The sequence below is a fragment of the Balaenoptera musculus genome, chromosome 16, assembly GCF_009873245.2.
Source record: "Balaenoptera musculus isolate JJ_BM4_2016_0621 chromosome 16, mBalMus1.pri.v3, whole genome shotgun sequence".
NCBI lineage: Eukaryota > Metazoa > Chordata > Mammalia > Artiodactyla > Balaenopteridae > Balaenoptera > Balaenoptera musculus.
The window spans coordinates 60217075-60231193 of record NC_045800.1 but is presented as its reverse complement, the minus strand read 5'-3'; the positions used below and the strand labels follow the sequence as shown (position 1 = coordinate 60231193).

Here is a 14119-nt window from a genome sequence, read left to right as displayed (position 1 = left end):
GGACCCATTGTATAGCACAGGGAACTCTACTCAATACTCTGTAATGACCTGTATGGGAAAAGAATTTTAAAAAGATATGTGTATGTATATATAACTGATTGACTTTGCTGTACACCTGAAACTAACACAACATTGTAAATCAACTATACTCCAGTAAAAATTTAAAAAACAAACAAACAAACAGAAAAAAGACATTGGCATTTTGAGGGGTCCTTTCAACTGTTGTCAGTCATTTCTAATAGTCTTTCCCCTCAAACTGAGGGAATTTCTTCTCATGTTATCAGAGTTCAGGCTTAGTTCTCTTCTAAAATAAGCAACCAGAAGTGGAATAGTCAGCATGTTTGAAAGGTCAGCGCATTGTCCAATCACAAGTGGCTATTCTTTTCAGAAACAACAGTCCTCTGGAATCATGATGTTAGGTATAGGAGAAGCTTAGGTTCATATATCATCCAGAATTTCTTAAGTATTTTGTGAATAAACAGCATACAAATATTTCACTGATGACCATCATACTTTTAAAAACATCGTGGTTTCTGATGTTGTCTGTAACCAATGTGACTTGTCTGCCTTAATTACCTAAATTCTTCTGTCCTGCATCCTAATTAAATTATTTTCTTAGATATATTTCCCCTCTGGTATGTGTTTCTCTCTCCATAACTGTTTGAAACTTTACACAGTGATAGAGTGAACTACCAACAAACCCCAAACCATGGGCAATTGTAGAGGCCCACTGAATTCAGACATGGGTTTTTAAGTTATCTAAAATTGTTGAAAACATGATTCTAAAAATCTAACCCATAGCTCAAGAGTTAGATTTCAAGACAGACATTTATGATGTAAAACTTCGCAGCCTGTGTGATATGCAAAATAGCATGAAGGTTTCTAGAATTAATTTGTAATTTTTAAAACTTTATCTTTAAAAAAAGTAGTTCTTTCTCTTATTTTAGTTCTTTGAAAAATTTGTCATTATAGTAACTGCATTATTTCCAGAATCAGCATAATTATGCTCTGTAAACCTCTAAAATAATTTAATATTACTCTTTTTACAATCTCTCATTAATTGGAAATTTGAAAACTGTGTTTTTGTTGATATCAAAGAAATGTTAATTTTTAAAAGTATGGTAATAGTTATATGGTTATGTTTGAGTCATTACCTTTCAGAAATACATACTAAAGCATTTACATGTGACATTAGTATATGAGATTTGCTTCAGAATAATATGAAAGGCAGGTGGATAAAGGTATATAGATGAAATAAGTGTCATCATAAATTTAAAATTGTTGCATCTTGATGGTGGGTTCCTTGAAGATTGTTATACTATTCTGTTTACTTCGGTATGTGGTTAAAATTTTTAAATAATAACTCTTAATACATCTTCAGGTCTCTCTTATTTTGAACATGAGAAGATAAATCCTTAATCTACTAATAAAATTTTAGTTTATTGTATTGGTTATGAGAATTTTTTTCCTCCTTTCTATTAATAGACTGAAGACATTAAAGAAATAGCCAAAAAGACCCAGGCTCTTCCAAAGGTGAACTCAGAGAGGCAGCGAATCGTGGTTTTCACCCAAGGGAGAGATGACACCATACTGGCTACAGGTACATGTGGAAACTGTGGGAGAAACCCAGTATTATGGAGATTAATCATTCTAACAAAATTCTATATTTTTTCCATTATAATTTATTCAAAGCAATGTACTTTTTCTTTTTTTTTTTTTTTTTTACCACCTTCATGCCTTTCACCCCATCTCACCTCCACCCCCATTTCCACCTCTGGCATCCACCAGTCTGTTCTCAGTATCTATGATTTTGGGTTTTGTTGTTTTTTTTTTTAATTCTTCATATAAGTGAGATCATACAGTATTTGTCTTTCCATGTCTGACTTCTTTTGCTTAGCATAGTACCCTGAATGTTCATCCATATTGTTTCAAATGGCAGCATTTCCTTTTTTATGGCTGAATAATATTTCAGTGTGTGTGTGTGTGTGTGTGTGTGTGTGTGTGTGTGTGTGTATTTACCACATTTTCTTTATCCATTCTGAAGTCTGTCCATCCTGAGTGTCTATCAGTGGACACTTAGGTTGTTTCCATGTCTTGGCTATTGGAAATAATACTGCAACGAACATAGGGGTGCAGATATCTCTTTGGGTTAGTGTTTTTGTTTCCTTTGGCTAATTGCTCAGAAGTAGAATTGCTGTATCATATGGTAGTTCTACTTACAATTTTTTGAGGAGCCTCCATACTGTTTTTCATAGCAGCTGCACCAATTTACATTCCCACCAACAGTGCACAAGGGTACCCTTTTCTCCATGTTCTTGCCAACATTTATTTCCTGTCTTTATGATGACTGCCATTCTAACAGGTATGAGGTGATACCTCAATGTGGTTTTGATTTGTATTTTCCTGATGATTAGTTATGGTCAACACCTTTTCATGTACCTATTGGCCATCTGTTGTCCTCTTTTGAAAAAATGTCTATTCAGATCCTCTACCCATTTTTTAACTGTATTATTTGGTTTTTTGCTATTGAGTTGTATGAGTTCTTTATATATTTTGGACGTTTACCCCTTATCAGGTGCATGACTTGGAAATATTTTCTCCCATTCCATAGGTTGCCTTTTCATTTTATTGATGATTTCCTTTGCTGTACAGAAGCTTTTAGTTTGAACCCCCACTTGTTCATTATTGCTTTTTTGGCCTTTGCTTTTGGTGTGCAATCCAAAAAAAATCATCATTGATCAATATCAAGAACTTATCCCCTTTGTTTCCCTCTAAGAGTTTTTTGGTTTCAAGTCTTTCATCCATTTTGAGGTGATGCTTATGTATGTTGTAAGATAGTGGTTCAGTTTCATTCTTTTGCATATGGCTGTCTGGTTTTTCCAACGCCATCTATTGAAGACACTATCCTTTCCCCATTGTATACTCCTGGCTCTTTTGTCATAAATTAATTGACCATACATGTGTGGGTTTATTTCTGGGCTCTCTGTTCTGTTCCATTGATGTATGTGTTTGTTTTTATGCTGCAGTACTATTCTATTTTGACTACTATCTTTGTAATATCGTTTGAAATCAGGAAATGTGATGCCTCCAGCCTTGTTCTGTTTCTCAAGATTGCTTTGGCTATTCGGAGTATTTTGTGGTTCCCTACAAATTTTAGGACTGTTTGTTCTATTGCTGTGAAAATATACCTTTTATTGTTTTTTTTTTTAATAAATACACCTATCTTCTCTCAGAAAAGATTTCATTTTCAAGAACTTAATTTATTAAAATTCAGTTGAGTAAATCCACATTGATTTAGTTTATTTACTTTGATATTTTGGAGATAGTGTCAGTCTAGAAATGTCTTTCCTGAAAAAAAAAAAGACATTTTACTTAGCAAATACCTGTGCTTGAATAAAATAAATTTATCTGATTATGAGCAAATAGAATTCAGAAATAAGTTACTTCCTTAGTTTTAAACTTCAAGAACAAAACCTCACTTCTGTTTTTACTCAGCCATCTATTTTATAGCTCTCATATAAGTAGAATAGAGGGAACTTCCCTGGTGGTCCAGTGGGTAAGACTCTGTGTTCCCAGTGCAGGGGGCCCAGGTTCGATCCCTGTTCGGGGAACTAGATCCCACATGCATGCCGCGACTAAGAGTTCACATGCCGCAACTAAAAAAAAAAGATCCTGCATGCTGCAATGAAGATCCCATGTGCCTCGACTAAGACCCAGTGCAGCCAAAATAAATAAATAAATAAATATATATATATAAATAATTTTAAAAATAAATAAATAGAATAGGAATTTCAGCTAGTAAACAAACATTTATTGATTAAAATGAGTAATATTGTCAATATGATGCCGCCTACTATTAAAGCCAAAATACAAACCTTTAAATACTCTCTGAACCCTTAGGATTAAAACCAGTTAACTTATAATTATTATAAACAGTAGCAATTATTACCTCTGTGTTTGTTCAGTACTCTGCTGAACACTGAAATTTAAGATAGCCTTAAATATCTAACTGGAACATAAAATTGGTACACATCAAAGTATGAATACAACAAAGTATAATTATATTTCTTAATTATTGGTACAGAGTATATGGGTTGTATTGACTCAGAGAAGGAGATCAGTAAAGCTTGAAGAAAGAAGTTATAGTGAATATGGAGTAAATTTTTTATTGAATTAAATATATAAGCCTGAAATGGGTGAAAAAAGAAATTATTGTCAAATTGTGGGGAGAAGGAACCCTACAGTTAATTTATTTCAACTTTCTTATTTTAGAATTGTCAAAAGCAAGATTGAGAAATTTACTTCAAAAAATATGTTTCAAAATAATTCAGTGAGTGGTAAATAGTGAAGTGGGGTTATAGATGAAATGAGATTTGTCATGAGTAAATAATTGTGGAAGCCATGTGATGGATATGTGGGGGATGGTCATTATGCTATTACTTCCACTTCTATATATGCTTAAAATTCTCCAAAATTAAAAGTATATAAAACAGAAAGAAAAGTAAAAAGTAATTTTTCAGACACAATTCAGAGATATTAAGTGGTTTTTCCCAAGACACATTGATATCCTTGCTAAGCCTTGAATTTTAGGAAGGATTTAAAGAAAGGAGAGCAGTCCAGTTAAAGAGGACCATGTGAGCAAAGGCACCAGGTAGTATATAATCTTTAATTGTTGTGACAGGAAAAGCCATGTTGTTAATTTGTACAAGAAAGAAAAGAAATAAGTCATGAAAAGATATCCCTTCGTTGATAATAACTATCTGGATTGCTGTCTTCCTATAGTATGTGGCCTGTTCCTGTCTTAGCAATGAACACTGTTTAGAAAAGTGAAAAACATGCAGATTTCTTATAGGAACTGTTATACTGCCTTCAGATTCATAAAATGCAATTTGTTGCTCTTTATGGAGACATTTATTTTAAGGCTTTATATATTCCAGATCTACATATTGTACAAGTGTCTTCCTCGTTGTGAATTTGCACAATTTTCCCAAAATTGAAACCTTTAAAATTAGCTTCCCCTTCCTGTGACTGAATTTCCTTGTCAGCTCATTTTGTTCTTTATTAAATCTATTAAACCATTCTTAAGGATGCTTACCAGCAGGAATTTATTTGAGGAAAGACGCTGGCTAATCTTTGCTGTTCCTACTATATGAAAATGAACTTAAATTAGGGGATGCACTATATCTGCAATGCATGATAAATACAAGATGGATAGAGAATCTGTTCAGCGGTGTCAGCTACAAAAGCAAACATGATAAATGTTAATGCAGTTTTGAGCCCTGGGATAAGCTATTCAATGCACAAGCATAGCTGAATCTCTTTGCTATGTTGTTATTCATGGCAGCCAAATAAATGTCAATAATAAAAGAGAATTAAAGATTTTCATTTCCCAGAGGCAATCCTCTAATACGGCTTGATCTTTCATTTCATTTGTAATTCGTTCTCATGTCAGGATGCAATCATTCGCCAGGCTCTGGGTGTCATGTTAAGTCATTTAATAATGATTAAGAACATAAAAATGCTTGGCCTGTGGGGCAATTCACAGAAGAGATGCCAATTTGTTATTGTTTTTCCTCCTTTCCTCTTGAATATGGATCAGCTTTTTCCCACCTCCTAGCATAAAATACTAATGGAAGATGGGGAAGGAATGTGTCCCTTAATTTACCATAAGTGACATTCCAGAACAGCACAAGGCAGTGCTAGCACACTTATTAAAACACTAATTAGGAATTCGTGTTTTAGTTCCTTAAACCTCACACTGTAGAGTACTTTTAAATGATCACTGCTAAGTTTGTGACATTTAGCGATAATGTAACAAAATTAGTTTCCTTGGTATTTAATTCTAGAGACCTTTCTCCTTTTGAAATACAGAGTCTGTAAACTACTTTCTCTTATTTTATAAATGTAATTCTTTGAATTCCTCGCCTATAAATTGCTTGTGAATCTAAAGCCTTTTCCACTTACCCTATTATTTTGGTCACCTCTATTTCATTTGGGTATCCATCCTCTATCCTTCCAGCCCAGAGGTTTTGTCACATACCAGCCCAGAGGTTTTGTCACATCATTGGTTCATTGCTTACAGGATAATTGAGTTCCGAGCTTTTTGGGGGGTGAGGGGACCTGAGGGGAGGGGGACTGGAAAGTAATGAGTAAGAGACTAGGGATGAAGGGCAGGAAGGAAAAGATGATTCTATCCATTTTGATCCTTTTAATGTTGCATGAACCTGTTAGAGGAATGGGAGTCAGGTTAGGGAAATCGTTTCTGTGTCTATAAACTTTAGAAAAACTAATACTACAGATTACCTACTGGAAAGCAGCTGCTAATAAGGTCTTCATATATTAACATCTTACTATGATAAGGACTGTAGTGAAAAAAATAAAGATTTTCTACATACACATGTGTAAATATATATACATATACATATATATGTCCTTATAGGAAGTTTAAATTTCTCCAAGTTTCCATACTAAAGTTATCACTAAAAATTGGAGGAAGCAATAGGACTTTTGTTCTAAATTGAAAATAATGCATTTTACACAGTGGCTGTTATGAGACAATAAAATAGGTCCACTGAAGAATAAACTGTAGACTTTTCTGAATACTTTCAGAGTGCTTTCTGGGCTGTTTGAATTGTAATTTTGCCCACACAGAAAAAACAGACTAGGTCAGAGGTTTTCACCTGGAAGACTGGTGCTGTTATATTAGAATCACCTAATGGGCTTTTGGTAAATAGAGCCCTCCCTTCATAAAAACACCTTCCCCTCAACCTGATACATCCCTGTGAGGAGTTAGAATATACATCCTCAAGAAGATGTATAAGAATGGGGGTGATAGAGTCTGAGGGAAGGGGAGTATAGGATTGTGTATTTGTTGAACAACCTCCCTTAGGTGATATAGCAGTGCTGTCTATCCTCCATCTCTCACGTTGAGAACCATTGGATTAGGTGATTTAATAATGTTTCTGTGAGTTCTATGATCCTATGGGATAATGGAAACAAAACCTTTTAGCAGCTAAGCATCTAGTACTTCAGTAAGTCAGGCCTTGTTGAATGCTTCTCTTTCTCAATAAATCACAAAGTAACAAGGACCCATCCGCAATAACAAGCAATCTACATACTACTTTAAATAGTCTCCTGCCTCTGGCATGCTTGTAATGTAAGATAGTCACATTGTAGTGTCCTTTGTCATTTCATTATGGGTAAATGGGGTTATTGAAGTTTCTTGCCTTCATGTTCTTGAGTCCTTAAACTTGTCACCCCATTTGCTAGTTAAGTTTTCACGTTCTTTGAAAACACTCAGTGCTGTCCATTACCCTCTAAGAAAAGATCAGTGTGATTTGCAGTTCTGGTAGGCATAAGGCACAGAAGGTGTGCAAAAGAAAATGCAAACTCTGAAGGAAAACAATCTCAGCAGCTGGAAGAATAATGTCAGCACATCATCACAACTCCTACTGCTACAAAATATTATTATAAATCACTTTGAAAATGTTATCTCTACTGCAGCCAAACCAATTTTAAATCATGTTCTTGTTGGCATAGGTTGGTAATGGCGTGGATGGAACAAATTAAGTAGCATTCTTTCAGAGTGTCTGTGTATGGCATTCATGGAAAAAAGTTCTTACCAGATGAGATTTTACAGAATATATATCAATATTTCTTAACTATGAATATAAACAAGTAAGTTACTAACTCATGTTCCATTTTTAGATTTTTGTAACCATAAAAGACAAAGTCCTTTAATTAGCCAAGAGGTCGAACATAATTTAGAATGACATATGTGGAACTGTCACATTCCTGACAAAGTAATATCTTTGGGGCATGGTATGTGTGGTTTAGTGATCTCAGGCCTGTCAAGAAATGAGACTTCTTTCAACTCCCACCTTTCTGTCAAAGCTAGAAAGCAAAATGGGAGACAGCCTACATTAGGCAAATGTTAGCCTTATTATAGCATTTATTTTTGGAAGGACCCTTATTCAGATTTATTGAGGTATAGATTACATGTAGTAAAATACAGAAATATTTCACCAAATAACGTGTAACCACCATAATCAAAATATAGAACATTTTGTATGGTTTATTTTGAAATATAGTATGGATACAAAATTGGTACAGATTTTCACTATGTCAACACACCTGTACCAACTACCACCAGATCAAGTAATAGAACACTTCTAGCACTTTAGAAGCCACCTCTTGTGCTCCCCTCCTAATCATTACCCCCACCAAATGTACTTAGTATTTTGGCTTCTGCTGCTAACAATTTGTTTTGCTTCTTTTTAAAATAGAATCACCCAGTATATAGACTTTTTATCTTGCTCTGTCCCCATACTTTTTTAAGCACTACCTTACTTTTGACAACATAAGATGCTCTAGGCTCTTGTATTTACCTACCTCGGTCCAAGAATCGACTACTTCTTCAAATAACCCCAGTTCCTTTTATTAGCAAATGGTATTTAGAAACCCAGATCTGGGTGCTAGATATGTTCATTGCTACTTGAGAATCATTGCTTCTAGGCCCTCTTGCAAATAGATTGGCAATATATGTATGTATAACAACCCATGAATCTATACCCATCTATACTTATTCCTATATCTGTCCATTTATATATTTAAATTCCATGAGTTCAAACTGATACCTTTGATTCCAGTCCAACAAGAGTTCATTCTAGCCTTCTCTCTTTCCTTATTTATAACTTCCTCTGACATTGAAAGTTCTGGTTCTCATTATATAAGATACATTTACTATTTGTTCTGTCTTAAAGTAGTTTTGAATTGCTTACCCATACCCTTGTGTGAAACATATTTCCTTAATGTACAGTGTTAGATTATAGTCCTTTTTGTCTTTGGCCCTACAGTATCTAGTCAAAATACTGTTATCCAAAAGTAACTTTTTTTTTTTTTTTAATTTATTTTTGGCTGTGTTGGGTCTTCGTTTCTGTGCGAGGGCTTTTTCTAGTTGCAGCAAGCGGGGGCCACTCTTCATCGCGGTGCGCGGGCCTCTTACTATCACAGCCTCTCTTGTTGCGGAGCACAGGCTCCAGACGCACAGGCTCCAGTAGTTGTGGCTCACAGACCTAGTTGCTCCGTGGCATGTGGGATCTTCCCGGACCAGGGCTCAAACCCGTGTCCCCTGCACTGGCAGGTGGATTCTTAACCACGGCACCACCAGGGAAGCCCTGAAGTCTTTTGCTCTTATTAGATTGTCTTATTGATTATAATTCTTCTTACAGTCAGCATGCAAGTCTTGTTACAAAAGCCTTTAATTTTAATATAGTCCAATTTATAATGTTTTCTCCTGTGGGTAATAACTTTTCATGTTCTTTGAAGAAAATCTTTGCATATGCCAAGCTCGTGAAGATATTTTCCTATTCTCTTTTTCTATAATTTTTATTTTTTATTTTTTTAATCTAGATCCACAGTCCATCTAGAACTAGAATCAGTTATATATGGTGTGGGCTAGAGGGCATGATTCATTTATTTTGTGCGTATGAGTAACCAGTTGACCCATCATCACTTATTAAAAGGAACATCCTTTTCCTAACTGCACTGAATTGGTACCTTTGTCACATTTCAAGTGACCTTATATCTGTGTCCCTTTTTCGAGACTTTATTCCATTGTTCTCTTTATTCTCGTACCAGTTTACACTGTTGGTTTCTTAGTTTATAATCAGCCTTTTTATCTGGTAATGTCAGCTTTCTAATTTTGTTCTTCAGGATTGTCCTGGTTCTTCTTGGCCCGTTGCATTTCTAGGTAAATTCCAGAATCAACTTGTTGTCACCACCCCCAAAGTTTTTTTTTTTTCCAAATCCTTAATAGAATTTTTATTGAGATTATATTGAATCTGCATTTCAATTGGAGAGAATTAACATCTTTATACTATTTTAGTCTTATTCTTTAAATAAGGTATTTATATAATATTTCCATTTTCTCTGACTGCTTTTTGGAATTTCTCTTTGACTTTAACTTTGTATTTGGTTTTGGTGTTCCTTGTATTTATCCTGCTGGGGGTTTTAGTGTTTCTTGAATCTATGGTTGATGACTCTTAACAGTTTTGGAAAATTCTCAGTAATTATCTCTTTAGATACTGCATCCCTGATTTTCCAATTGGAGACCAATTACACATATCTTAGGCCTTTTTTATTGTGTCCCATATGTCTTTTATGCCTTTTTTGTATTTTTTGTCCTTTTTCCCCGCCTCAAGCTTCAGCTTGTGTGTTTTGCGGTGTCCTAGCATTTAGTTCACTAATCCTCTCTTTTTTGCTTTGTCCCATCTGTTGAGTTCCTTATTTCAGTAATCACATTTTTCTTTTTCTAAATTATTTGATTCTTTTTTATTGATCCCAGTTTTATAGTGTAATCCTCTACCTTCTCATTAATTTTTCAAACATATTAATCACTGTAATAGTAAATTGCATGTCCAAAAACTATGTCTCAGTCATCTGTTGGTCTGTTTCTTTTGTTCCTAATAAATTATAGCATTTCTGTTGGTGATACTGTTTTCCTGTAGAAGGTAGCTAGAATAAAGCTAGATCAAAAACTGAACTAGCTCAAGGTTTTGTTGCAGTTTTTATAAGGTTCGATCTACTTCCGGTTTTTTTCCCCACTCCTGAAATGCTGTCTCTCTCCTGAAATCTCACCTGAAATCCTGGCGTATTTACTAGGGTCCCTACTCATTGGTAGGTTCTCTTTGGCACCATATAACTGCCAAAAAATTACTCTGCCTTTTAGAGGTCTTCTGCTTAGTATCTTGGCCTTTTGTCCTGCTGCCTTACAAGTTTGGCAAACACCTCAGAGGAGAAAACCCCTGAGTATAAGGCTTACTCCACTGTGTTCCCCTTCAGGATCACGCCACTTCAATTCTGATTGCCTTGGCAGCCTGAAACTCCAGTTTTTGTCTCACCAGCCCTGGAGACTGCCAAAAGCTCTGTTGGCTTTGCTGCCTCTTAGCAAGAGCCAATTGCGTAGATTCTCAACCTCTCACCCAGCACCAAGAATTTGCAGGTCAACTTTTAGCACATTAGCCTAGGTCTTTAAGGTTCTCTTTTCTCAGAGATCTTGTCCCATCAAGTCCTGGCTTCATTTATTGTTTTAAATTTTTTTCTTTTTTAATTTTTGCAACTTTTCTAGCTGTTTATGGTGTAGGAGTTGGTTTATTACAAGCAGTAGCATTAGAGCCTAAGTTAAAGTCCTTAGTCAATATTTTTTATTATAAAATAGAAAAATATATGGTCCTGGAAAGTTAAGTGGGCTTAGCTATTTGTTATATAAGGTTGTTAGCTGATTTAGCAATACTACCCTCCTAATCCACTTTGAGAACTGCCAGATTAGGTAATTTCCCCATGATCCCAAAGTTAGAGACAAAAACAGCTGGATTAGAACCCAGCCTCTTGAATCTTAATCTAGTCTAATCTGTTCTATACCATGCTGCCTCATTTGTTTACAGCAGTGGTTCTCAACTAGGAACAGTATTTCTCCTCACTTTTGGTTGTCACAATTGGATAGGTGGTGGAGGGTGGGGGAATTCCACTAGCATCTAATGGATAGAGGCCAGAGATGCCACTACACATCCTATAATGCACAGGACAATCACTCACAACAGAGAATCATCTGAGCGAAAATATAAATAGCATCAAGATTGGAAAACCCCTGGCTCACAGTGTAGCTCAGAATGTATATTTAGGGCTTCCCTGGTGGCGCAGTGGTTGGGAGTCTGCCTGCCGATGCAGGGGACACGGGTTCGAGCCCTGCTCTGGGAGGATCCCACATGCCGCGGAGCGACTGGGCCCGTGAGCCACAACTACTGAGCCTGCGCGTCTGGAGCCTGTGCTCCGCAACGAGAGGCCGCAACAGTGAGGGGCCCGCGCACCGCGATGAAGAGTGGCCCCCACTCGCCACAACTGGAGAAGGCCCTCGCACAGAAACAAAGACCCAACACAACCAAAAATAAATAAATAAATAAAATAAATAAAAAAAAAAGAAAAGAAAATATAAATAGCATCAAGATTGGAAAACCCCTGGCTCACAGTGTAGCTCAGAATGTATATTTAAAGGATCACTGTCTACTTCCCCATTACACATTTAACCATGAGATCAATACCAATAGACTTTAGTAGGATAAATCTTGTAGGAATACATCCAGGGGCCCCGTGATCGAAGAAAGCATCCATGTATGATCTAGTCCATACTTGGTTAACTGTATTTTTAGAACTTCTTCCAAATAATCTCCAATTCTAAGACTTCTCTTTAAGTAGAATCTCTTAAGATCTGGAAAACATTATGATGAAGAGGTGGGTATACATATCTTATAAATTCATTTTGCATGTGTGAATAGATATCTAGATGATAGCTGTGTTTACCTGCACATTTATAGTTAGATAGATAGATAGACATTAGCTTAAATGGTTCTTAGAGAATGTATCCATCATGTTTTAAAACTCCATATAATCAATTTCTATAATTGAAAGCTCTTAAAAATATACAAATGGATATTTATCTAAGAGGTGTATTACCAAATATTTTTCAGAATAATTATTGTTTGTATCCAGTGAGTGATTTTTCTGAAATTCAATTAGACACCAAAATTCATTTTTCAGAGCGTTACAACTTGGTGGCAAAATTTTATTTTGGCTGAATCACTGCATGGAAGTTTTTGGCTCAGATAAAAATCTTTGGAGGTGTAGCAGATAAGTATGATTCAGATAATTGAACAGTTAAAATTTTCCTTTGTTAAAAGTAATAAATTGTTTGCACATTGAATATGAAAAGCTACTTAAATGAAGACTTAAGTATTGCCTTATTCCTTTTATTAGGATAAAGACAGTTTATCCCAATTAAACTTCTTTAGAAGCTCACATCATTTTTGATTTATTCATTTTTAAAGTAGCCCTGTAGAAGCCAGCATTCCTGAGGACTTCCCCCTTTGTTTAATCTTGGTCCATAACGTTTATTTAGCTTTTCTCTGCTTCTACTAAACTATTTTAAGTTCTTATGTCTAGAGTTTTTCTGGTTCAATAAACAATCAAGTCTCAAGAAAATGGCCTAGTTTTTTTGTCAAATTAATTATTTCACACTTAGCCATCTATTTAATGTACTCATCGTAATAAATTTAGCCTATACTCTTAATGATTTCCTTTAGTCCTAGAATTCCATGCATACTCACCTATAACAAAGGGGAAATTTTTAAAAATGTTTTTTGAATAAACAATACATTCACATGGTTCAGAATTCAAAAGGTACAATAATTAGGGCTGTTCAGCTGTCCAGTACTTCTGAGGAAATAGGCAGTTTTTCATTATTATGATAACCATACAACTTGTCATCAACACCTAGATACTTTTGGAAGTGAAAGGGGGTGCTATTAATTGTAATAGGACTGACTATCCTGGGCAAACCAGTCTGTGTGGTCATGCGAGTCATTATAGATATTTAAACAAAGGTTTTTAGTAAAATGAATTATTGCATTGGTTGACGTTTTGAACTGTGTTAATTTCTAACATTTCTTCGAACTCACAGATTTTTGATCATGTGCTAAGAATATGCCAGATAATATAGAACTTAAGCCTGAGAATCTGTAAGTGCAAGCAGGACAAGTTGGAGAGGCAAGACACCGATAGATAAAACATAAAGTAACAGTACAAATGAATTCAAGTCAGTGTGGTTTTATTGAGTGCCTTCTATATGTCTAAAATTGTAGTTATGTAAGACAAAAACTCCTTTTCTTAAAATCTAGGAGAGACATAACCTGCTAATACAGTATGAGAAGTGGTATACAATTTTTATGAACTAATTTATATAGGATAACAGAAGGAAGAAGAAGTTGGGGAAAGTTTCACAAAGGAAGTGATGTTTGAATTAGGCTTTGAAGAATACTTACAATTTTGGCAAGTTGAGATTACAAAAGAATGTAAGTTAACGGAATAATAAGATCAAAAGGCAAAGAAGCCTGAAAGGGTGTGATGTATCACAAAGAAAGTCACATATAGGGGAGAGGGGTGTGGGTGAGCATGAAATGGTAAGTTGTAATAGGCCTTTGAATGCTGTGCTGCACAGTGAAGTGCTTAAAGTACATACTGAGAAGGAAGAGATCATTTGGGTCGAGAAACATTTTGTGGTCAGTTT

General features: G+C 35.3%; 1 protein-coding gene across 4 annotated transcripts in view; it reads left to right on the top strand.

The window, feature by feature from the left end:
* The window catches only part of ADK (adenosine kinase), a 493701-nt gene that overhangs the window by 416544 nt on the left and 63038 nt on the right, over positions 1-14119 (top strand). For all 4 annotated transcript variants that reach the window (XM_036827944.1, XM_036827943.1, XM_036827946.1 and 1 more), the window contains one exon: positions 1486-1600. In XM_036827944.1, the coding sequence (XP_036683839.1) occupies positions 1486-1600 (115 nt within the window). The remainder of the gene's footprint in view (positions 1-1485; positions 1601-14119) is intronic.